The sequence below is a fragment of the Leptinotarsa decemlineata genome, unplaced genomic scaffold (assembly GCF_025532065.1).
Source record: "Leptinotarsa decemlineata unplaced genomic scaffold, Ldec_3_MD MMD2_tig00003308_RagTag_RagTag, whole genome shotgun sequence".
In the NCBI taxonomy this organism is placed as follows: Eukaryota; Metazoa; Arthropoda; class Insecta; order Coleoptera; family Chrysomelidae; genus Leptinotarsa; species Leptinotarsa decemlineata.
This window is the reverse complement of record NW_027412586.1, coordinates 3,746,601-3,773,828: the sequence shown is the minus strand read 5'-3', so window position 1 is coordinate 3,773,828 and position 27,228 is coordinate 3,746,601. Positions and strand designations below refer to the sequence as shown.

Genomic DNA, 27,228 nt, shown 5'->3' with positions numbered 1-27,228 from the left:
AAGGATTAGCCTCGTATTATATCACGCCGCCCATGCCATACAAAGAAACTGCCATTCGTATCGTATATACTATACCAAGTAATGGGGAATGTTCCTCCTGACGAAAATCAAGTAGTTTTCATAAAAGAGCTCTAAAACAACGCATTTTAAAGTTATTATTTCAACCTTTTTCTTTAAAAAATTATTTAAATACTTGAAAAAGAGGAATGAAATAATGCATTCAATATTTAAAGGGATTCGTTTCTATTTCACCATTTGGCAACATCGGTTATAGCTAATAAAGGACAATGAATATGTTACCTGTATGAAACAAACAAAGATGACGTATTTCAGAGGCGTGCTGTTCTGTTTACTTATGTTCCGAGTTCCGAGACATTCTGTGACATATGACATTTCGTGCACCTAACCTATCTTCCTCTATATAAATAAATAACAAAATAACTGTTGTTTATGTGGCCTGTGGAGGTGGTATGGAACTATAATTTATATTTTGCCTTAATTGTTGATTTATAAAGATAATTTTCCTTATTTAAAGTAGAATATCTAGGTACGTATGAATTATTTCAAATTGATATAGGCGCTGTTGCCAATATGTGAATTAGAAACAAATCCCTTTAAAAATCAAAACCCAACATTTGAAACATCAATTTGAATACTTTTCGAAGTGAATTTGAAAAACTCATGAATTAAACTCAACTTTATTGTTTTCAAACTTGCATTTGCTGTAATAACCCAAATTGGGGAACCTTCCCCATTTTAAAACTATTCTTCACTTCAAGTGATGTACCTTATATTTATAACCCAATAATAGAATAATGTAGCGTAATATGAAACCCTACATTCCTAACGTTAATTAATCGCTTAAAATACGTTCAGACAAAAGTCAGTAATACTATAAATTAAAAGTTTTTCCGTCATAGACATTACTTTTCGTACGAGAGCAACTTGTTTTATAATTTAGTAAGTTTAACTACAACACAAGATGTTAATGCCATACAAATATACTTTTCATTTATAAAATATTTAATCATTTGGTAGATTCGATGGAATGCACTTCTCAAGTTTCACTGAATTGTAGCTCTTTAAGAAGAAGACTGCTATTATTTATACCTCACTTCTCTACGAACTATTGTGAAATTATCTCAGATGCACAATAACTTGCCATGCTTTGGTTGGTTTCCGGGTTTTGCCGTGGTCTTGTTTGGTTACAATCTCCAAACGTTTCAACTGCAACTGCGGCAGTCATCTTCAGTGGCGTGGTCTGTTGGTCTCCTGTCTGTTGATCTCCTGTTGGTTGGTCTTTTTGTAAAAATGAATAAGTTATATATCTCGAAGTACGGAATCCAATATGGCTAGATGAAAAAGTCAATCAGAATTTTTCACAATTAAAAAGAATATCTACTACTATCGCTACATGCTAGGGGATCTACAAAAAGAAGAAAATTTTCAAACAGGAACACCGCCATTTTCTTGTTTGAATTTATGATTTTGTCGCAGAATAAGATGAAATAAATTCCAAAGGACGATGTTTGTATAGTTTAATATTTGTATGTTAGGCTCGTCAGATGTTAGTTGAATTTTTGATTACAGAATATTTTTTTAATCACAATATAGTATATGAAAGAGTTACGATATAAAATTTCCCTTTGCACGGAATCTTGCCATCCTCATAGGGTGGACTTCGAAGTTTCGGAATAAGACATTTGTTGAAGTAGAAAGCCAACACTTCTCTTTCCCGACTCAATGTGTTATTGAATACGTTTATCGTGGATTTTCATCAAGTGTCACTCAATTCCTTCACTTATAATCGAACTCTACTTAATATTTTTAAATGAATGGTAATAGTTCATAACTCATTTATTTATTTACAAATTCTACAGACCCATGACCCAGTTACAGAGTAGGAAAGGTAAATATCACAAATAGATTTTTACATACAGCAAAATGACAAGAAAGTTCAATTTCATACAACCTATTTCTAAAACTATTACGATTTTGGAAGAAGATATCACAGTCATTTTGATAATAATTTGTTCTTGCCGATTCAATATAAAATGTGCGAAACGATCTAGTTTCATAAGCAGGTACATTGAAATTGATTTTTGATAGAAGACAGGGATCGTCTACTTCACTCTGTATCATCTTTCTTTGAAGTGAAGATATATCAGAAACTTGTTTTGAACTCTTTCAATGCTATACTCGTGACAGTTATATTAAGGACACTAGATAATGGAAGCATATTCCAAAATGCTTCTAATAAGAGTGATATACAAATGTTTGATGCAGGTAATATTGTTGAATTGCCTAAAGTTGCGGACTACAAACCCATACATCTTTGAGACTTTGTTTGTTATATTCACTATATGAGATTTAAATAACAATTCATAATCAAAAGTAACACCGAGGTCTGTTATTTCTCGAGTTCTGTTGAGTTTTATACCGTCCATCTCGTAGCTGTATGTTATACTGACTTTTTTTCGACAGAGGATCATAGTATTACACTTTTCAACGTTTGAATAACAATTTGTTTTTTGTTTGACCATTCAACGATGTTATTTATATCGTTTTGTAGATGTACACAATTTTCAACTGTTAATATTCTTTTAAAAATTTTTAAGTCGTCTGCAAACAACAAGTAGCAAGATGATGTGATATTTTTCACAAGGCTGTTTTTAAATAAAATAAATAACAAAGGACCCAAGTTGGAACCCTGGGAAACTCCAGACGATGCAATAAATGGACTGGACTTATGCCCTTCCACTATTACTCTTTGTTTTCGATTAGATGGATATGAAATGTAAAATTTTATCAGGTTGGGATGAAAACCATAATCATATTTCAGGGTTCTTAGAAGAATTGGATGTGAGACTTTATCAAAAGCTTTAGCAAAGTCGGTGTATATAATGTTCACATGTGCACGACTATCCAAGTTTTCAGATACAAATTGGGTAACATTGCTAAGATTACTAACAGTGGATCTTTTTTTCATGAAGCCATCTTGAAACTGTAACATTTTAGGAGAAACTGATCTATAGAGATGCTTGACAATGACATAATCTATAATAAATAATAGTAGTACACAATTTTCACTTTTTTATATAGCTTGTCAACTAGTATAATTATGTAAATGCACATCTCATAAATATCTCACGAATTTATAAAAGGAATCTACTAAATTATTGAACCAGATAAAAAAGATATTATTTGGTTGTTCGAAGGTCAGTTTGGTGTTGAATATATTCCTCAATCTTCAATTCTATTGGTCACTAAAATATTAGTTTGATTGATTGTAATTTCAAAAGGATCTACTAGGTGAATTATTTTATAATTCTTATAAATTCGTAATACAATTTCAGAAAATTAATAGTACATACACCACTTTATTATTCAAATAGGATTGTAAAATCTGAGTTTCATAAATATTCCGGTTTGTTCTGAACATCTTTAGGGAGACGTGAAAGTTGCTATTGTGTTTTTATTCAACTCAGTCAACCAATTTCCAGGCCGTAATTTAAAAGGGAATAATTCACCCAATTATAATCAAATATTACCGAAACATTCCAAAATATAAAATAAAATTCAATTTCTCAGTATGAAGTGAACGTCTACAATCCAAAAACTACAACAAAAAATACAGGTCCGTATTTAAAAATTCAAAGATGGGGGTGGCCCAAGTCAGATGACACCCTATATAAAAGATTCATGGATATATTCTGATAGCCGACATCAAGTGCCAATTTCAAAATGTCGACAGATTTTCAATATGTCTGCGAATAAAGATGATAGAGGCAAAAAGATAATTTGGGATTTTTTGGTTTTTCCTGTATATCTCCAAAACCAAAAGAGCTATATTCGATTTTTTACATCATTGAATAGGTCTCTAAAATACGCAACTTTGCCATAATTCAACCGACACTCTATCTTTTATCGTTTACGATCCCCATGTACAGAAACGAATTTGAATAGTTACCGACCGTTTCCACATTGCCAACTCTTTGAAAAACACAGACGAAACCTTTTGATCCTCCGCCTGCCAACGGGACATTTCTTTGTTGACAAAACAAAATGTTTCTCATTCTGATAACTCGTTTTTGTTTTGTCGAAATCGATAAAGTTGTTGTTTTGTTGTGGTGGAAATCGACATTTATTAGATTACATTTATTGAAGTTTTCTTACTCTTACTCAACTCCTACTGAAATTCACATTTCTACTACATGTTTCACACATTTTGTATAATGATTACGACAGACAAACTCGATAAATGTTTCCGATTGAGACACGCTTTACAAGGGAATTTATTGGTTTTCGAAAACAGAAACGGACAGTTTTCCAAAACGTTAACATTCTAAAAAAATCTGTTTAAAATCTGTGTTTTCCGTTAACCAGCTGTTGCATCCTTACGAACGACAACCCTCAAAAGTCGAAAGTTGTTGAGTTTTACCTGCGTTCTTCTTCTTCTTAGTTGACCTCATCTCCCCGTTAAGGTATTGAATATGAAATCTGAAGTTTTCACGGATAGGAATATGCTGAACTGGTTTTTCCGGGTATTTGATCCGTGTATGTGATATTATCTCTATTTGATCCGGAAAAACCAGTTCAGCATATTCCTATCCGTGAAAACTTCAGATTTCATATTCAATACCTTAACGGGGAGATGAGGTCAACTAAGAAGAAGAAGAACGCAGGTAAAACTCAACAACGTTTAAATAGTAGGTAGTAAAGGGTTTATGGACTAATCTATTTCTGAACACATAACGAATACCATTTTACCATTATAGTAAGAAGTGAGTTGAGCAAGGTCAACAAATTCCTGAACACGTAACAGCACACCTTGATAATGACAAATGAGATTTTGTCGAAACGTCGGTGAAATTAGAGATAATATCACATACACGGATCAAATACTCGGAAAAACCAGTTCAGCATATTCCTATCCGTGAAAACTTCAGATTTCATATTCAATACCTTAACGGGGAGATGAGGTCAACTAAGAAGAAGAAGAACGCAGGTAAAACTCAACAACGTTTAAATAGTAGGTAGTACAGGGTTTATGGACTAATCTATTTCTGAACACAACGAATACCATTTTACCATTATAGTAAGAAGTGAGTTGAGCAAGGTCAACAAATTTCTGAACACGTAACAGCACACCTTGATAATGACAAATGAGATTTTGTCGAAACGTCGGTGAAATTAGAGATAATATCACATACACGGATCAAATACCCGGAAAAACCAGTTCAGCATATATATATATATATATATATATATATATATATATATATATATATATATATATATATATATATGTACTATAGTAATAGTTTGGAGCGGCGATTTTTTCAAACCAAAAATAGGCAAACACATGAGAACTTTTTGCAGATAGAAACAATTAATATGTAAAATTTTTTCTCTTTGCAATTCTTTTTTCCTTTTCAAAATATTTCCATTTTATCACGGGTTATTTCTTTTGAATGTCATGACTAACCACAGCTTATTATCCTCTGCAAACAGATTTTTGTTATATTTTAGGTTGTCTCAAATACCTTCTTCTTCAAATTTGTAATCTTTTAGGTTACAACTATGACCTAATCTGTACAAAAAAAAAGGAAATCTCAAGTGTGCTACATTGTAGAAACCGGTTATTATATCCCAAACATTTTATCACACATGTTCCTATTTTTTCATAACTCTATACAAATTACAATAAAATGAAAATATGTTTAAAGTATGTTTTCCCGTTAGCCCGCTGTCACACCCTTACGAATGGCAACCCTCAGAAGGACTAACAAGGTCTTTACATATAACGTGTGATTCCTAACACGGTTTAGACGATAGCAAGTAAAAATCGATCGTTCAGCCTGCGGCTTGAACCACCGACTCACACATCGGTCGATTGAGAGAGTGAACAAAGCACCCACGTCGAACCGCCCGGCTACCGACCTACCATTACATTACCATTCAATTATATAAAAACCACAAAAAAAATTTGGAACCATACCCCTAGTAACATATTCTGCAGAAATTTTAACAATCGAGTTAGTTTTTGAAACAGAAATATCAGATTTGATGTACTTCATAGCAGACCCTGACAAAGTCATGATTGATATTAACAACTCAAAATAATGATATCCAAATAAAAAATAAACTGTTCAATCTTCATCAATCATCAAAGGTTATTATTTAACTTCTCTATATCTGTCAGCCGCCAAATGCAGATCTGCTCATTATAATTCATTTCTGGTTAATTTCAATGGTTGTATTTATTAGGGTCTGCCTGTAAGAGACGAGACACTTAACTAAAATTCTCAAGTTTCAAACATGACTGAAGGATAAAGTGTCCAACAGTAAAATACATTCCAGGCTCTTGATTGATAGTCGTGTCAAAAACACAAAACGGACAGGCAATCCTCGGAAGTCCTCAGAAACAGCTCTGATTTTGATGTTTTTTTTTCAAATTTTTGTTCTTATATATTATTTGAAATCAGAAACCCATTGAAGCGAGTAATAAACTATATATATTGTTTAAACAATATACATAAAATTAATATAAAAAATGCGGTTTCATGTGGCTTTTCTTGAAAAGTTCTTCATATATTGATTAATATAACAGTACATTAGATATTCTCATAATAACTATGGCATTAACGTTGAAGTTGTTAATGCCGATGATAATGATGAAACTCAAGCAGAAATAATAGATATATTAGTTATACTTCAATCGATGATGCATTTAAAGAAGAAATCCTTTAAAGAAAAATTTAAGTTTACAGTTGTCCTTTTGCTAATCCTAATCTTAAGGATGTATCAAAGCTTTATTTTTCTATCGTTGAACTTGTGACTGAACTGTTTTAATATGTTTTTTTTGCTGCATCTTCTGTCGGGGATAACGAAGTTGAATAGTATTTTCAGAAACATACTAAGTGACAATTTAATCCTGAATGATGAAACCAACAGCTAGATACTCAAAGGGATTGAAGTGAATTATTGTAAATACCTACCTGCCCATTTTCTCAGATAAATATAATGCACTTTTGCCTGCAAATGGTCAGACAATAATTCATATTGATCCCTGTCTGGTTTCATCATTTAGGGCCAATTCAACCGACACTCTATCTCTTATCGTTTACGAGATCCCCATGTACAGAAACGAATTTGAATAGCCCTGTATATATATGTAGCAAACAATATTTTTATGGTAATAATGGCGTTATAACGAGTTTGTTCGACAAAAAATAAATTAATAAAATATCCTAATATTACAACAAATCATAACTTTAGCATTTATGCATTCACTGAACGAGATAACTGAATCGTCTCTTCACGATAAAAAGAAACATAATCTTTTTAAAAAACTCTATTAGTTGTCAGAAGTGTAGCTTCTGAAACTTTCATGATTGAAGAACCACACGAAGAAGTATTTTTTAATGAAAGTATTGAGATACAAATATTGCATAGCATTAGCTCCAAAGAACAACAGCGAACAGGGTTTTCAGAGATATACTGAATTGGCAATTTGGCCCTGAATGATAAAACCAGACAGGGATCAATGTGAATTATTGTCAGACCATTTGCAGGCAAAAGTGCATTATATTTATCTGAGAAAATGGGCAGGTAGGTATTTACAATAATTCACTTCAATCCCTGTCGAGTATCTAGCTGTTGATTTCATCATTCAAGATTCAATAGTCACTTAGTATGTTTCTGAAAATACTATTAAACTTCGTTATCCCCGACAGAAGATGCAGCAAAAAAACATATTAAAACAGTTCAGTCACAAGTTCAACGATAGAAAAATAAAGCTCTGATACATCCTTAAGATTAGGATTAGCAAAAGGACAACTGTAAACTTAAATTTTTCTTTAAAGGATTTCTTCTTTAAATGCATCATCGATTGAAGTATAACTAATATATCTATTATTTCTGCTTGAGTTTCATCATTATCATCGGCATTAACAACTTCAACGTTGATGCCATAGTTATTATGAGAATATCTAATGTACTGTTATATTGATCAATATATGAAGAACTTTTCAAGAAAAGCCACATGAAACCGCATTTTTTATATTAATTTTATGTATATTGTTTAAACAATATATATATAGTTTATTACTCGCTTCAATGGGTTTCTGATTTCAAATAATATATAAGAACAAAAATTTGAAAAAAAAACATCAAAATCAGAGCTGTTTCTGAGGACTTCCGAGGATTGCCTGTCCGTTTTGTGTTTTTGACACGACTATCAATCAAGAGTCTGGAATGTATTTTACTGTTGGACACTTTATCCTTCAGTCATGTTTGAAACTTGAGAATTTTAGTCAAGTGTCTCGTATTTTGAAGACCTATTCAATAATGTAAAAAAATCAAATATAGCTTATTTGGTTCTGGAGATATACAGGAAAAACCAAAAAATCCTAGATTATTTTGTTTATATCTTTTTTATTCGCAGACATATTGAAAATCTGTTCACATTTTGCTATTGGCACTTAATGTGAGCTATTAGAATATGTCCATAAAATCTTTTATACAGGGTGTCATCTGACTTGGGCCACCCCCATCTTTGAATTTTCAAATACGGACCTGTATTTTTGTTGTAGTTTTTGTATCGTCGACGTTCACTTCATACTGAGAAATTAAATTAAATTTTATATTTCGGGATGTTTCGGTAATATTTGATTATAATTGTGTGAATTATTCCTTTTTAAATTACGGCCCTGGAAATTGGTTGACAGTTGAATAAAAACACAATAGCAACTTTCACGTCTTCCTATGTACCGTAGAGTTTTTCGAGATTTTTTTTTAAATTTTTAGGTACCTATTCATACTTTTTTCATTGCTCTGAGCGTTTTCTACAATGAACTTTGAATAAGAAACCCTTTTATGATTTATCTGAAACGTATCTGCATCAAAAATATATTTTATGTGTTTTAATGAGCAGAAAAAGAAATGATAGCAATAATGACATCCGAAACGAACACTATAATTGTAAGGAAAATTAAAATGAAGTAATTTATATGCACAAAAAAATTAATGGCGCAATAAATGTTCAATTTGGATTCCTTTCATTCCGAGGCATTTTTGAACTCGGTAATTCATATTATTTATTGCTCTTAATACACTTATTTGCAGCATTGTTGCGACTCTGCCAGCGTAAATCCTATTTTTCAATGTCCGCCATTGATAATAGTCCAAAATAGTAAGATCTGGTGATCTTGCAGGCCATGTTATTGGTCCATTACTTGTATCGAAATGGAAGGACTCCAATTCGAACATTTGTTGTGCAATTAATTTTTTTGTGCATATAAATTACTTCATTTCAATTTTCATTACAATTATAGTGTTCATTTCGAATGTTATTATTGCTATCGTTTCTTTTTCTGTTCATCAAAACACATATAATATATTTTTGTTGTAGATATGTTTCAGATAATAATAAAAGGTTTTCTTATTCGAAGTCAATTGTAAAAAACGCTCAGTGCAATGGAAATATGAAAAAATACGAATAGGTACTCTAAAAACTCTACGATACATAGGGAGGCGTGAAAGTTGCTATTGTGTTTTTATTTAACTCAGTCAACCAATTTCCAGGGCCGTAATTTAAAATAGAATAATTTACCCAATTATAATCAGATATTACCGAAACATCCCGAAATATAAAATAAAATTTAATTTGTCAGTAAGAAGTGAACGTCTACGATCCAAAAACCACAACAGGTCCGTATTTAGAAATTCAAAGATGGGGATGGCCCAAGTCAGATGATACCCTATATAAAAGATTCATGGTTAGCCGACATCAAGTACCAATAGCAAAATGTAGACAGTTTTTCAATATGTCTGCGAATAAAGAAGATATAGACAAAAAAAATAATTTGGGATTTTTTTGTTTTTTCTGTATATCTCCAGATCCAGAAGAGCTATATTCGATTTTTTTACATCATCATTCATCATAAAATGTGATTTTCCAGGTGCGCTGTTACAAAAGTACTATTATTTATTATTGGGAAACTTCCAAAAATCTTACAAGTATGACCATTAATACTTCAAGATTCTATCAAGATTTGGTAAAAGCGCAATTGGGAGATCCCATGACATGAGATTCTGAACTTGGTCTACTACTGCGTAACTTGAAAATGAACTTTTAATTTTCTGTTATTCAATTATTCAATTTTTATTTTAATTTTCACTTCTCCTAACCTACACTCAAATGAATGATTTTAAGAGAATATTATCCACAAATCCAGTGGCGTAGTCAGATTTTTATTACAAAACGCTTGCACCACAAATCTCTCACATTACCATATTTTCAGGAGTTATAACTGTAGAACGCATTGAGCTGTTGACTTCGGATTTTCACTGTACAAATTCACTGGTGTTCTACTTGGTGATGACAGTGTTGTCAGATCTCAAATATGTCTATAATCTGAATAAAAATTACAAACAAATACTTTGTTTCCAAAATTGAAGTTGTTGTAACTTCGTTGTTAACAAATATTTTTTAATGAAAATTTGACAGTTTTGATTTATAACGACTACGAATCCAGTGGTATAGTCAAATTTGAAAACAAAAATTGCCTAATAAACTTTTGCCGTTTTTGACAAACAAAAAAAACCATAGAGTGCCTTGGAAATGAAACTAAAATTGTGAAAGTTAGTGTCAAGATACAGTTTTTCATGCTTAATATTTCAATAAAAAAAATTGAGATTGATTGAAAAATGCACATTCTACAGGGGTGGTTCCATTTTAAATGGGTCACACTGTACATATTAGCTTCACTTGTATGTTTGTTTGAAACCGATTTTGACTGACTTTATACGGTTGTAAGTTGTAAGAGCAAGTAAGACAACCACACTGTCAGTGCATGCGTATATATTCAATATTAAAACAAATAGACTTGAAGTAGCAAGCCAAACTAAAAAGTGGGAAATAAATAATAGTTTAAAAAACTTAAAAACACGCTTTAATAGCAACACAAATTAAAAAAATCAAAAATAAATCGAAACTAATTTAAGTTTGTGGTCAACATCAATAATTCCTGTGGCTTGATGTAAAAGTGTGGGATGACAATCTGACAAACAGCTCCTAACCAAATATTTTTAACAATGGATATTTATCACCACACACTTTTTTACAACAAAAATTTATTTTTATGTAAATAGATTTATTCTGATTTCAGACTTATTGAAAGTCATTAGTTACCACAAGCCATAGGACTTATCGATGTTGAAAACTTTAGTGAATTAGAAACCTCCGTTATTATTCGTTGAGTACTCTGCTAGACGTAAACTTTTACGGATTACGGCACAAATTATATGCCGCCAAAAGGTACAGTTACCAGAGGTTCATTACCTAATGACCAGTGACCTGTTGCTTTGCCCGACGCGACGTCTGGAAACTATAGATTCCCATTGGCGTACGTATCAGTTTAAAATATATATTTATGATACACGTCCATATAGGACAATCTAACTCACTGTTTTACTAAACGAAATAGGGAATATTCTAGCTTCCGCGAAATGATGGGGCTCATCATTTCTCACGTCATTATTTCTCATTTGATCAAACAAGATGAAACTGAGTCCATGTCTCAGCCCCCCAGGCTTAAGGTGAATGCTGTTATAGAGTATTTTACAGATACAGATCGAAACGGCAATGAAAGAAACATATGTTTTGCAATAAAGTACAAAAGATCAAACAAAGATTATTCGCATTTGATCTTGCTTCTATTTATTGATTGTATTAATTCTTCTAATAAACATTAATTTTTCATTTGGAGCTATTTGTGGCCAGCTTGAACCGGTTTATCTATATCAAACAGTAGGTAATACTATGTACTCCATTTCATTATATGTATATTGATTAAGGCTGCACCAAATGGTTCTAGACAACCGTCGAATTAAAGTGAGAGTGATAGTAGGCAGAAGTTATGAACATGTCAAAAAACGTGTTTGTCACATATTAAATCAAAATTTCACATGAGAAAGCTAGCCTCGTGTTGGGTGCCGCGTTTGCTCACATCAGAAAAATATGTTCGAATGAACATTTCCTAACCTATTCAAAAGTGTTTCAAACTATTACATATACACTTATATACATTAATTTTCATTGTTCCTATCCTATCCGTATTTTGACGGAACGGGCTGTGCTGTGCTGTGCCGGATAAGTGGGCGCCAAGCTCAACACGCTTATATTAGCTTCACTCGTATGTTTGTTTGAAACCGATTTTGCCTGACTTTAAACGATTGTAAGTTGTAAGAGTTGTAAGAGAAAGTAAGACAACCACACTGTCAGTGCATGCGTATATATAATAATAATAAAAAAAGGTCTTTTAATAATTTTCAATTATATTCATACATGTGAACTAAAAAAATAAGTAAATGGGCGAGATTCAGTATGGCAATCGGCACCGAAAGGTACAGACTGACATCTGTTCTATCCATCTCAACCCAAGCTGAATCGATCAAAAAAAAAATTTTTAAATTTCAATGTATTAAATTATTATACACTAAAATCATTTGCTTAACAAAATTTCAAATATTTTGGTTTTACATTAATTTTAACCGATAAACCTTGATGCACCCTTCATAGTCATCTTCATTTTCATCAGGTTGGAAATTTTTTCCCTTACCCTTTCAACTGAGATTCGACAGGAAGACGAATGGTTCATAACGTAAGGTGTTTTGGTGGCGACATAAAGGTCAATGACCTCTATGCCGCTCTGGCCTTGTGTACCCTTTCCTGACTGGGGTATTTGATGAACAAACTGTTCATTTTAACAGACGTTGTGGGCCTTCACTCAACTGAGCGACGGGGGCCTTCTGAATCGAGTGGGGTCGTCTATAGTGTAATCTACAGCTTCCCTGACTAATGGGTTATCATGAGTTTCCGCTGATTTGAAAACTCTCTGATTCCTCGACTCAATGGACTGCCGTATAGTTAATAGCTTCACATTTCTGCGGATGGCTTCATTCCGCACGAACCATGGAGCATTCACCAGCATCCTGAGAAGTTTGTTTTGCAACCTTTCCAAAATGGAGAGGTTTCACGGGGCGGTTTGTCCCCAAGCACCTGAAGCATACATGATGACAGGCTTGAACATCGTGTTGTATAGTAAAATCTTATTTTTAAGATTAAGTTTTGAATTTCTATTGACCAGAGGATAGAGTTTAGCTATCCTCATCTGCACTTTGCTCTTGATATAATCAATGTGATTTGCCCAGGTGAGTCGGCTGTCTACACAAAGACCTAGGTACTTGACTCGTGACCCTTTTGCCTGGAGAAACTTTACGTCTCCCCAAGTCTATCGCCTGATTTTTTTCTGGATTCACCCGAATCTTCCAGTCGAGGTACCAGCGTTCCAGGTCGTCCAATGCGCGTTGCATGTAGACTACTGCCAACGCCCATCCCATGGAAGAAGCGAGGAGAGCCGTATCATCGGCGTAAAGGGAAACCTTCACGTGATCGAACCTCGGAAGGTCGCTTACGTAAAGGCTGTACAGTAGTGGAGGTAGCACAGCTCCCTGAGGCACTCCAGCATGGATTTCCCTGACGGGAGACAGGGTTCCTTCAACTCGGACCTGAAATGTTTTGCCTTTCAGAAAGGACCTAATCCACCGGACCAGACCCTGAGCATTTTGTGTAGCATGCCTTCGTGCCAGACTTGGTCGAAGGCTTTCGAAATATCCAGAGGAGGACGAGATGGACTGTCTTCCTGTTGTTCAGCTCTGAGATGGAATTTTCCACCAGTCTCAGGGCTTGCAGCTCGGTGGAGTGTGCCCTCCTGGAGCCGAATTGTACGTCAGGCAGAACATTTCAGTCTTCAACTTCTTCTGTTAGCACAACTTCTTCTGCAGCACAACACGTTCAGTCAACTTAGCTGTTGAGCAAATCAGACTAATTGGACGATGAGTCTGGGGAAACAGCGGGTTCTGGCCCTGTTTTGGAATCATGACAACTACGGCATGCTTCCATCTTCGAGGAAAGTATCTGAGAGTTATTGAGCTGTTGATAATGTCCAGCAGGTATCTGATGAAGTTCTCCGGGAGCTGCTTCAACAACCTGTTGTTGATTGAAATCAATTTCCAGAGCCTTCTTGAGTTTGGAGGCCCTAATGTACCCCCGCAGTTCTTCGTCCGAAGCTGGACGGTTCACGTCGTCATCATTTTCCCTAAGAATGCGCCGAACCCGGTGTTCCAGCCGGATATCACGGTCAATATCATCATCCGGATCAACGTTAAGTTGAAACTGACTATCCATTGTGTCTGCAAAGGCCAACGCCTTCTCGGCGGGGGAGTAGCAGATGACGCGCTGTCCGTGAAGAGGAGAGGGAGCGGTTTTCCCCTTCTTGAGCCTGCGTCATCCCCAGGTTCCAGCGATTCCAAACACCCGCTCCTCTTCTCGTTTCTATAGTCAGTGATGGCCTGTTTAACCTAGTTGGCCATTTTGCTGGCCGCAGTCTTGTCTCCAGGGTAGAGAGTCCACCGATAAACTCGTCTGAGTCGTTTTTTCTTGGCAAGGTTCTTTATCCTGGTAGGAAACTCATTGTAGCTCCGCAGAGGACACTCTGTCCTGGACAATTCGTTGCGAGTTTGAAGCGGCTCACGGTCTGTACGTGTCTCCACTAGGTGAGCCTTGAAGGCTCACCTAGTGGTGCGATAATCCTGGGGAGGGGGGTCATCACCCAGCATCATGATGACTGGATTATGATCTGAGTCAAGTTCCGACAAAGTGTACACTTCACAGGACATGGAGACGTTCCTGAGCAGTGTGATATCAAGCACGTCAGGCCTTAAATCCCCACCGTAGAATGTGGGCTCATCTGGACCCATCACTCGATACTCATGCCTGTCAGCATGCGCATGGAGCGCTCGGTCGTTCGCATTGGTGAGTCTGCCCACAGATTATGCTTGGCGTTGAAGTCACCAGCAGCAATTGTGGGGGTATTTGTCGACATAGCATTTCATCCAGTGATTCTGGGAGTAGACGATTCCGCGGAGGGTTGTAAACTGAGGTTAGTCTATGACGACCTCTTCTCAGTTGGAGGCTTCCATGCCATGTAACTGATCCGAATCAATGCCGAATTGTACGTGAAGAAGATTACGTTTGACAAAATTCCCAACTCCTCCTCCAGCACGTCCAACGCGTTCTCTGTAGTAAAAACGATAGTTTGGAATACCAAAAGGTTCATCGTGCAGGTGGGTTTCCTGCACCAGTGCAACATCGATGTTTTGTTGTATTAGAAAATTCTCAAAATCTAATTTCTTGTTTGAAATACTGTTGGCATTCCAAAATACAACCTTAAGAGAACTAAGCAATGTTGGTTGTCTAGCCATTAACAGGTTCTAGTTAGCACGTTGGTGTTCACCGTAAACATCTTTTCGAGTACGGGGAACTGAATGAAGAGTTTCTTCATTTGGTCCAGAGCGGAACAGATGTCACTAACCTTCGACGAACGGGGACTACTGGGCACCTCGGTCGGCCTGGCGGAGGTGTTACCTCTCTTGGCCGCTCCTGCGTAGCTCATTCCCGGGCGTGTGCCAGATGCTCCTGCAGGACGCTTTCCAGGTGTGGGTGCATTTCGGGGGGCATTTGCAACTACTTTGATCCTCCTGTGAACCCTGGGGAATACTTGCAGTATGCACGCCCTTGGGCGAATCTGGTCGTGACTTCTTGCACTCACCTGAAAGGTGTCTGCCGGCGTATTTGACGCAAATGGGAAGCTAGGCTATGCCCGAACCGCTGACATCGGTGACACTGCCCTACCAGTGTCTTTTGGTGTTGGGGCTCAACCTTAACTTTTACGTTAAGGAGATCCCAGACGTCATAAATATGCTTCTGATTTTGCTTTGTTTGGTTGATGATGGTTGGAAACCGTTTTCAACCAAGGCGTCCTCGATATCAGCGGTCTCAGATGTTGTTCCGGGACTCCTCTGAAGACGGCTCTGATTTGCTTGTCTTCAGGTAAGGTATACGTGTGGTGGGGGATTTTTCCTTCACCAATAGTTTGGACACACTCCTGTAGTCCTCGGTCGAAGAAGGCTGAACCTTGATGCCGTCAGCCATGTTTACTGCCTTGGTAAAGTTTACCTTATGGAAGGCAGCCAGCTTTGTGAATTTAACCCACTTGTCCTTCTGGCGAACGACAATTGAGGATGTTTTCCTGGTGCTTTGGGGCACCTCAGGACGCGGAGGGAGAGGGGAGCTAGTTCCCTGGTCGTTGGGGTTTTCAACCTGATTTTGAGTTTGGGATGGCTGTTTTGGGCCACCCTGTATAGACGAAATCGATTTTTCAGGCCTATTGTCGTCAACCGACATTTCATGGTCACCTTCGACGGAAGACTCTGTTGTTGAGAGTTCTGACTCTGAAGTGTTGTTCTTGGCTTCGTCCCGGAGCGTTGACATCTTTTTAGCCACTTTTTAGGGTTTGGTGCCGGTATTTTTGTTTACTGGAGCGACTGGTTTTGGTGGAAGAGGAAGAAACTCTTTTGGAAGGCAATCCTAATGACCAAGTTCATACTATTTAGTTGTATTATTACGAAAAAGATAATCCAGAGCAGGGCAACTAGTAAATAACTTGATCATTGTATGTGATCATTATGAATGCTCGTTCACCTTAAATCAGCTTAAAATTTTCACCCCAATTCTTCAAGGTTTAGTTTTTTTGGAACAGTTGGAACATTGCGCAGTTGACTTGACACTTGCCACGTTAACTAATCAAACGAAAACATCTTAAGGTTAGATTGGTTATATGATTGTTTAATTTTCACTAAAAAATTGTGTTGCGTTATTGTCGCAGCTCAGTTCTCGCTTGGCTATTAACGAGAGGATTTTATTTCGCTGTTTCACCCATTCATTCATTCATCCAAAATAATGAAAGAACTCATTTAAAACTTAATTAAATATTTATTGTAAAAGAAACGGAAAAAATACTTTAAATAAACTCACACTCAAATGTTAATAAGAAAAATATATTAAAACACCAAAAAACTTACATTATACTGCCACTGATGATCAATCGATACTCAAATGAATACTGTCTCTTAATGATCTTGACCTCCCTCAATATTTATAAAGAATTATACGCTGACATTGCGACTTTGATCCGGTCACTGTACTAAGATAAAATGCTCAGTATGCAATCTGTGCAAAGTTTGCGTAGTTGGAGATTATTTTATATTCTATATCCTGTGATCGGATCAATTTCGATGTCTATGAACTTGAAATATTAAAAGGTGGAATTCTGAATACTGAGTGTTAAAATATTGAAGTGAGGTTGGAACATCTTTCAATTCATATATTTACTTAAATGACTCTGAATTATTTCATGATTATTTTCTATATTTGACATTATCATTATCGAACAAGTGGTCACAGTCTATAAATAATTTATTCTGTACTTGAAAAACAGCAGTGCAGATTCACTCAGTCCTCCATTAACTTTTGTGACTACTGTGTTGATAAAAGGTAAGATCGAATATTTTCATTCCAAATAGTGTTTCCTGAACATTTTGTTTTTTTTTTAGATATCTCAAAAATGAGTCGCGTATTTGTGATTGGTGTCGGAATGACAAAATTTGAGAAGCCAGGAAAAAAGGCAGGCGACTATCCACAATGGGGCAAGGAAGCAATTTTGTCTGCCCTTGAAGATTCAAAGGTGAACATTGCTGACGTTCAATGGGCAACCGCAGGCTTCGTCTATGGAGATTCTACTTGCGGCCAAAGGGTTATATACGAGGTAGGAATGCACGGCATTCCCATATTCAATGTAAACAACAATTGTTCCACCGGTTCCAGTGCACTCATGCTAGCGAAGGAAATGGTGGAATCGGGAAAGTGTGATTGCGCCCTGGCAGTAGGTTTCGAAAAAATGGAAAGGGGCAGTTTGGAGCCCAAGTTCAATGATCGCACAAATCCAGTGGATAAGCACATAGAAGCTATGGCTGAACTAGTCGATATCGAGGCTGCTCCAATAGCTGCTCAAATGTTTGGTAACACTGGAATCGAACATATGAAAAAGTATGGAACTAAACCCGAGCATTTTGCCAAGATTGCTTATAAAAATCACAAACATTCCGTTAACAATCCCTATAGCCAATTTCGTGATGAATATTCTTTAGAACAAATTATGAAATCACCGAAAATATATGGTCCACTGACAAAACTCCAGTGTTGTCCTACAAGTGATGGCGCTGCTGCCGTTATAATAGCATCAGAGCATTTTGTTAAAAGTCGTGGTAAAGGCAGTAGAGATACTGGGAATCGAGATGGCCACAGATTTAGCTACAACTTTCACTGATAAAAGCCACTTGAAAATTGTCGGGTACGATATGACTAAACTTGCTGCTGAAAAGTTATTCAAAAAAACAAATAGGAAACCCACCGACGTACAAGTTGTAGAACTTCACGATTGTTTTTCTACTAACGAACTTGTTACTTACGAAGCCCTAGGTTTGTGTCCTCCCGGCAAAGCAGGAGAACTGATAGACCGAGGTGACAATACTTACGGTGGTAAATATGTTGTCAACCCTAGCGGAGGACTTATTTCTAAAGGACATCCTTTAGGAGCTACAGGATTGGCACAGTGTGCTGAATTATGTTGGCAACTGAGGGGTGAGGCAGGGTTACGTCAGGTCCCTGGTGCCAAGTTGGCTCTACAACATAATATTGGAATAGGAGGTGCTGTAGTAGTGGCGCTATACCAACTCGGTTTCCCGCAAAACCAAAACAAAGGTTCTGAAGGTCCTAAGACAGAAGGTTCAGTTGGTGATGAAGGTTTCATTGTGACTCCCTATCTGAAAATTCTACAGCAAGCTATGGATGAAGATGAAGATGGCCTTGTTAACAACCACAGAGCAATATACGGATTGAAAGTTGTTAAACCTAATGGCGAAACTGGATACTGGGTTATCAATTGCATGACCGGAAAAGGTAAAATTGAATTCAACGGTAAAGATAAACCACAAGTTACATTCATAGTTAAAGATGGGGATGTTATGGAATTGCTCACGGGAAAAATTCCTCCACAAAAAGCATTTTTCCAAGGAAAGGTAAAGATTCAAGGAAATATTGGGATCGCTATGAAACTGATTGAGTTACAGAAAACTGCTGCCAAAAAAATGGAAGTATTGAGAGCCAAATTATAAAATTAATACTCTTATTTTTATACTCTTGAGCTATTGAGTTCTGTTGAACTTTTAGGTAACTTGTTATACATTTTCACTCCATTATATATAATTGAGTTCTTGATTCGACTACTTGTTGGAATAGGAATCTTTAATTGGCAAGCTTGTCAATATTGTGATGAGGCGGAGAAGTAAAGGTACCTTTGTTCTTGTGTAGAAGGCATACTGATTCAAGAATAAACAATAAAGTCACAGTTAAAATTCCATGCATTAAAAACAGTGGCTTACAAGGATCATTCAACTTTGCTCCAAATAGATACCGTACCGCACGTTTTTGTAATATGAAAACAGATTGAAACAGCTGTTTACTGCATACACCCCAAAATGCTATGCCAAACCTTAGATGAGAGTCTATGAGGGCATAATAAACATTTTTTGCTGCGTGAAATACTAGTTTTTTTATACTATTCTGAGTGCAAAATACCCGGAGGAAATTTCACTACTATATAAAATGATTTGAAATCCCTGAAACAACTAAAAAAGAATAATTAAAAATGAATAGCTGAAAATAACAATTATATTAAGCAAAATAAACCTGAAATGAAATAAAAATAAAGGAATGAAAAAAGAAAATAAAAATAAAAAGTGTAGAGATTCCAAGTCACGTTAGTTCACGATGTTTCGATTGTTAGTATCTACAATCGTCTTCGGGTGATGACAGGACTGATTCCTCCGAGAGATGAATATTTATAGGTCGTTCAAATACTTTCACTTATCCCTGCTTTCACTGGTTCCGTGGGAGATGACTTTTGGCGGGAGTTGGCCATTTTTCGCTTGATGATGGATTACCATATGTTGCGTATTTCTACGCTGGCCTGGCTGAATACGTTGTTGGACAACATGTATGCGGCTTCCTTGAATGTTCTCCTAAACCAATGTTCCTCTCTGTGCAAGATCTCATCTTGGGACCACTCGATGTTGTGTTGATGGGTCCAAACATGGTCTGCTATTCCTGATTTGCTGGTTTCCCCTCGCTGTGTGTGCTTCTTGTGCTCGGTAATGCGAACATTCAATGGCCTCTTAGTTTCATCAATATAGGATTTTCCGCACTCACAGGGTATCCGGTAAATGCAATTCTTGGAATCTAAGTCCGCGTTTGGTGGTCTGGTTTTCGTGAGGCTGCTACGGATAGTGTTACCGGATCTGAAACAGGTTCTGATGTTGTACTTGGAACCAATTCTTCTTATCCTCTCCGATAATCCTCTGATGTAGGGAAGTGCAAGCACTGGTTGTGACGGCTTCTCTTCCTTGCGAGGCTCCTGCTGTCTTTTAGCCAAAGTCTTTTTTACCATCGCTTTGGAGTAGCCATTCCGTTAAAGATCATTTTTGATGATGTCTAGCTCCTTCTCGAGACCTTCCTTCGTATTACAGAGCCCAAAAGCACGGTCTAATAGAGTCTTGATGATTCCTCTTTTAGTCGATTGATGGTGGTTGGATTCGTGGTTCAGATACTGTCCCGTATGAGTGGGTTTTCGGTATACAGATGTTTCCCACTTAGTGTCGGTCCTCTTCACCAAAACGTCTAAGAATGGCAATTTGTTGTTGATTTCCTTCTCCATTGTGAAAATGATGGAAGGTCTCACGCTGTTGATGTGTTTCAGAAAGGCGTCTAGTTCAGTATTCCCATGGTTCCATATTATGAAGGTGTCGTCAACATATCTCAACCAGACTCGGGGTTTCTTGTGGGCTTCTTCAATGGCCAGAGTTTCAAACCACTCCATATATATGTTGGCTATGACTGGTGAAAGTGGCGATCCCATTGGCAGTCCCTCATCTTGTGTAAAGAATTCGTCCTTCAGTTGGAAATAACAGTTTCGTACACAGCATCCTAGTAATTCCATAATTACTTCTATAGGTAGATTCGTTCTCTCGTTCAGGTTCCCGTCTTCGGATAGCTTTCTCTGTATGATTTGGAGTGCTTCTTCGACCGGAACGTTGGTGTAAAGGCTTTCCACGTCGAAACTAATTAGTTGATCTTCCTGTGTGACCTCAATTGACCCTAGTAGTTCGACAAAATGCCTTTAATTCTTCACAAAAGACGATGTTTTTCCTTGTAATGGTTGTATTAAGGGAAGTAAAAATCTAGACAAGTTTTAAGTAGCCGAATCTCTGGAGCTGATGATCGGTCTAAGCGGAACGTCCTTCTTGAGGATTTTGGGTAGTCCATACAAGTGAGGGGGCTTACTGTGGTGCGGTGTTAGCCATGATCTTTCCTTGTCCGAAAAATAGACTTGTTGTTTTTTCAAAATTTGGTACAACTTCCTTTCGATTGATGCAGTAGGGTCCCGTACGATCTTTGTGTATTGTCCCTTCTGAAGGACCTCTTCGATCTTCTGTTCGTAGAGAACGGTATCCATTACCACAGTAGCGTTTCCTTTATCTGCAGGTAGGATCTTGATGGTGTTGTCTCTACGTAGGCCGTTCAGAGCTCTACGTTCTTCATTGCTGATGTTGGAACTGGTTCTCGATCCAGCTGTTCTCTAATTTTCCATCTGAACTCTTCTGCCTCGGTCTGGTCAATAAGGGAACTGGTGGATTCCACTGCAGTAATTATCTCCAAAGTGGGCACAGATGTTGGCGTAATGGCGAAATTCAGGCCTTTCCTCAACAAGGATTCCTCTATTCCCGTGAGCGGGCGGGAACTCATGTTGATGACGTTGGCGGCTTCATAGTTGTCCTGTTTTCAGCCAGGCCAGCGTAGAAATACGCAACATATGGAAACCCATCATCATGCGAAAAATGGCCAACTCCCGCCAAAACGGTCATCTCCCACGGAACCAGTGAAACGGAAAATGGAAAGCAGGGATAAGTGAAAGTATTTGAACGACCTATAAATAGTCATCTCTCGGAGGAATCAGTCCAGTCATCACCCGAAGACGATTGTAGATACTAACAATCGAAACGTTGTGAACTAACGTGACTTGGAATCTCTACACTTTTTATTTTTTTTTCATTCCTTTATTTTTATTTTGTTTTTATTTATTCAATTGTTATATTTTTACTTGTAGTTTATTTCACTATTATTTCATTTCAGGTTTATTTTGCTTAATATTATTGTTATTTTCAGCTATTCATTTTTAATTATTCTTTTTTAGTTGTTTCAGGGATTTCAAATCATTTTATATAGTAGACAATGGAAGTCCGAACTAGTGAAATTCATCATGAAACATTGTCAATCACCTTCAAACAAACCCGGAGGAAAGTTTCTTGTTTATAATGCCTATATGCTCCTCAAATTTCAGAAACTCATCGATATTAATTCCCAAGAATTTTGTAGAGATCTTATTTTCCACTAGTGTACTTTCCATATGAATTTCCGGTAGATTGCACTTAAAGGTGATAATTCTTTTTTTTGTGTTGAATAACACCAGACTTGCATCGCACCATTGTTTAATTTCGCTGGGGTCATTACAGATGCTTTCATATACATTCGGTTGATTTATATTATGCCACAAAAGTGTGGTATCATCTGCAAAAATGGTGAAACTACCAGAAATACGTACAGTAGCCAGGCCATTTACATGTAAAAAAGTATAGGTCCTAAGATCGATCCTTGGTGCACTCCTGCTTTCACATTATTTGTACTTGAGCAACTATTGGTTTTAAAAAACTGTCTACGTCCTGTAAGGTAGGATTAAAACCATTTCAGGCAGTTTCCGAACTGATGAAATTCACCATGAAACATTGTCAACCACATTCAGACAATTGATGCACCCTATAGCCCTTGATAATTGACAGATTAAAAAAGCAGTGTCTACTCCTGCGATTTCAATACTCGTAATATTTTCGAAGTTTCCAAATACACTTGTGATGCATCTTTGGAAAGACAAAAATAAGGCTTTAGAAAACTTCAGTAATCCACTGTAGTGCTCATAAGAAAACCGAGAAACGTGACCGAGAAACGAAACGTCGGATACGAATCGGAAAAAACCTTCATGTAGTAGAAAAAAAGTGTAAAATGAATGTGTAATTTTGTTTTAAATATTTCTTTTAAAAAAACTTGATATGGGATATGGATATTCCAAATAAACCTACTTGGATTTTTTTAAATGGCCAAAAAAAAATCCATAAATTTTCCCTAAATAAAACGCCTACCTATCTCTAATATTTTCCAAAATCCTAATGACCAAGTTCATTCTATTTAGTTGTAATATTACAAAAAACATAATCCAGAGCAGGGCAACTAGTAAATATTTGATCATTGTATGTGATCATTGTTAATGTTCGTTCACCTTAAATCAGCTTGAAATTTTCACCCCAATTCTTTGAGGTTTAGTTTTTTTGGAACAGTTGGCAACATTGCGCAGTTGACTTGACACTTGCCACGTTAACTAATCAAACGAAAACATCTTAAGGTTAGGTTGGTTATATGATTGTTTCATTTTCACTAAAAAATTGTGTTGCGTTATCATTATCGAACAAGTGGTCAAAGTCTATAAATAATTAATTCTGTACTTGAAAAACAGTGTAGATTCACTCAGTTCTCCATTAACTTTTGTGACTACTGTGTTGATAAAAGGTAAGATCGAATATTTTCATTCCAAATAGCGTTTCCTGAACATTTTGTTTTTTTTTCAGATATCTCAAAAATGAGTCGCGTATTTGTGATTGGTGTCGGAATGACAAAATTTGAGAAGCCAGGAAAAAAGGCAGGCGACTATCCACAATGGGGCAAGGAGGCAATTTTGTCTGCCCTTGAAGATTCAAAGGTGAATATTGCTGACGTTCAATTGGCAACCGCAGGCTTCGTCTACGGAGATTCTACTTGCGGCCAGAGGGTTATATACGAGGTAGGAATGCACGGCATTCCCATATTCAATGTAAACAACAATTGTTCCACCGGTTCCAGTGCACTCATGCTAGCGAAGGAAATGGTGGAATCGGGAAAGTGCGATTGTGCCCTAGCAGTAGGTTTCGAAAAAATGGAAAGAGGCAGTTTGGAGCCCAAATTCAATGATCGCACAAATCCAATGGATAAGCATGTAGAAGCTATGGCTGAACTGGTCGATATCGAGGCTGCTCCAATGACTGCTCAAATGTTTGGCAACGCTGGAATCGAACATATGAAAAAGTATGGAACTAAACCTGAGCATTTTGCCAAGATTGCTTATAAAAATCACAAACATTCCGTTAACAATCCCAATAGCCAATTCCGTGACGAATATTCTTTGGAACAAATTATGAAATCACCGAAAGTATATGGTCCACTGACAAAACTCCAGTGTTGTCCTACAAGTGATGGCGCGGCTGCCGTTATAATAGCATCAGAGCGTTTTGTTAAAAGTCGTGGTCTTGAGTCAAAGGCAGTAGAGATACTGGGAATCGAGATGGCCACAGATTTAGCTACAACTTTCACTGATAAAAGCCACATGAAAATTATCGGGTACGATATGACTAAACTTGCTGCTGAAAAGTTATTCAAAAAGACAAATAGGAAACCCACCGACGTACAAGTTGTAGAACTTCACGATTGTTTTTCTGCTAACGAACTTGTTACTTACGAAGCCCTAGGTTTGTGTCCTCCCGGTAAAGCAGGAGAACTGATAGACCGAGGTGACAATACTTACGGTGGTAAATATGTTGTCAACCCTAGCGGAGGACTTATTTCTAAAGGACATCCTTTAGGAGCTACAGGATTGGCACAGTGTGCTGAATTATGTTGGCAACTGAGGGGTGAGGCAGGGTTACGTCAGGTCCCTGGTGCCAAGTTGGCTCTACAGCATAATATTGGATTAGGAGGTGCTGTAGTAGTGGCTCTATACCAACTTGGTTTTCCGCAAAACCAAAACAAAGGTTATGAAGGTCCTAAGGCAGGAGGTTCAGTTGGTGATGAAGGTTTCATTGTGACTCCCTACCTGAAAATTCTACAGCAAGCTATGGATGAAGATGAAGATGGCCTTGTTAACAACCACAGAGCAATATACGGATTGAAAGTTGTTAAACCTAATGGCGAAACTGGATACTGGGTTATCAATTGCATGACCGGAAAAGGTAAAATTGAATTCAACGGTAAAGATAAACCACAAGTTACATTCATAGTTAAAGATGGGGATGTTATGGAATTGCTCACGGGAAAAATTCCTCCACAAAAAGCATTTTTCCAAGGAAAGGTAAAGATTCAAGGAAATATTGGGATTGCTATGAAACTGATTGAGTTGCAGAAAACTGCTGCCAAAAAAATTGAAGTTTTGAGAGCCAAATTGTAAAATCAATACTCTTATTTTATACTCTTGAGCTATTTGGATAAAAACTATAAATTATTTCCTAGCATCCAAAAAAAATGTAGGTATATGAAAACAAAGTTATTCCATTTTTTTATTTTAAAAATTACTTGTATGGCAACTCTAAAAGTTATTTGTTTTTTGAATATTTTTTGTTGTTTTATATTTTGTTGAAGTCTACTTGTTTATAATGATTCAAGTATTGTCATTGTCCCTTATCTATCTGATAGATATTTTTAAACTCTTACAATTTTATATTTCTTTGGGTTCATTCTGTATGATTTTTTCTGATATTTATCAATTAAGTTTCAGACCTGTTTACCTACTCAATACTGAAACTGTCATATAATAATATATTTAGTTATTCTTAATAATGCATTTTAATATATGAAGTGGTTTATTAGTCTGATAATGATATTTGTATATGGGGCAATCAACATATGTTAGTTTTTTACTTCTTATTTTTTGTTATGGATATTTTGTACTGTGTTGAAGTGATATTTTAATAAAATACAGCAATTATAATTGTTTTTCTTCAGTTTGATTTCGTTTAATAATGTCTGCAAATTTTTCATTACTTCAAAACTCCAGGTAAGCCTTACCTTTGGATATTATTACATTACAGCATTTATCAAATATTATATATTTTCTTTCTAATATGAAGGAGTGCTCCGATGCCTCATTTTGCAATCAAAACATTGACATCATTAATAAGTAAACACAAAGCTAATACTCTGTTTTAAATAACTTTGCAAAATAGGTACCTAGGGGAAGGAAGGTTCTCTTTGAAAGAAATGAAAATAAAAACTATTCATGTGTAAAGAGTTACCAACTGATACACATGTCTTCATTAGATTAGATGTAGTCTAAAAACCTTTGCAACGGCCATATTCTGAACCATACAAGGTTCTGTTTTGGGTCCGATATTGTTCAATATTTACATCAATGATTTATTTTACATACAATCTGAAGGGAAAATTCAATCTATTGCAGATGATACGGTGATTTCATGTACTGCTAATAGTTGTTATAATTTAAAATTAGGAGTTGAAGCAGAATTCAAAATTATCAAGAAATGGTTTGATGGTAATTTATTAACGATGAATGTTGACTTTCAATTCTTGCCAAAATTTTTCACCAAAATTAGTGAGAGTATCGAGGCTTAATGATTGACAAACATTTGAGATGGGATCCTTAAATCAATTATTTGCTGAAAATATTAGGATTCTTCTGCCAAAATTTAAATATTTAAAAATTCTGAGTATACACCATATGAATTTACTTTATTTTGCACTGGTTCAATCACAACTACAATAGGAACATCTTTTCAAAATTAGTAAAAAAATTGATATGTCAATTATATTTTTATAATCTTTTGATTTATATGTTTATAAATAAATTAACATATTCTTCAAAAAATAGAGTGAAGAAAACAATATCTGAAAAAAGTTTGGTGTATATAATTCCTTATATATTTAATAAGCTGTCTCATTATATAAAAAACAAATCTTTTTTTTTATATAAAAATATAATTGAAGAATGGATAATAGGGACTTCACAAAAAATTTTGATGATTTAATGAATTTCAATAAATCATGATACACATTTTATCAAATGAATTTTTGAATAATTTTAATTAATTCATATATTGTTATTCAGCACTTATTTTATATTTATGTAATCATTTGTTATTTTCTTTTTGTTATTTACTTTGTGTATGAATATATGTAAATTGTATTTATAAAGATGTATTTTTTTTAAGACTTGGCACAAGTTTCACTTCTCAAGGTCGTTGCCATTTTATTTAGAAATTTGTTTTATTATTTTC

The 27,228-nt window shown here is 35.9% G+C and overlaps 2 protein-coding genes, 1 long non-coding RNA gene and 1 pseudogene across 3 annotated transcripts in view; 3 read left to right on the top strand and 1 right to left on the bottom strand.

Annotated features, from left to right (window-relative positions):
* The window catches only part of crb (cell polarity complex component crumbs), a 103,443-nt gene that overhangs the window by 9,567 nt on the left and 66,648 nt on the right, over nt 1–27,228 (top strand). The gene's annotated exons all lie outside the window — the stretch shown is intronic.
* LOC141483346 (uncharacterized) lies at nt 683–17,128 on the bottom strand. Its single transcript, XR_012466021.1, has 2 exons — nt 16,990–17,128; nt 683–1,299 (listed from the first exon to the last, which is right to left on the bottom strand). It is a non-coding gene; the product is annotated as an uncharacterized lncRNA (long non-coding RNA).
* On the top strand, nt 17,312–19,243 carry LOC141483343 (sterol carrier protein 2 pseudogene; annotated as a pseudogene).
* On the top strand, nt 23,514–25,930 carry LOC111506232 (Sterol carrier protein X-related thiolase). Its single transcript, XM_023161245.2, has 2 exons — nt 23,514–23,698; nt 23,758–25,930. The coding sequence occupies exon 2, from the start codon at nt 23,769–23,771 to the stop codon at nt 25,383–25,385; it is 1,617 nt and encodes a 538-aa protein (XP_023017013.2). The 5' UTR covers nt 23,514–23,698; nt 23,758–23,768; the 3' UTR covers nt 25,386–25,930.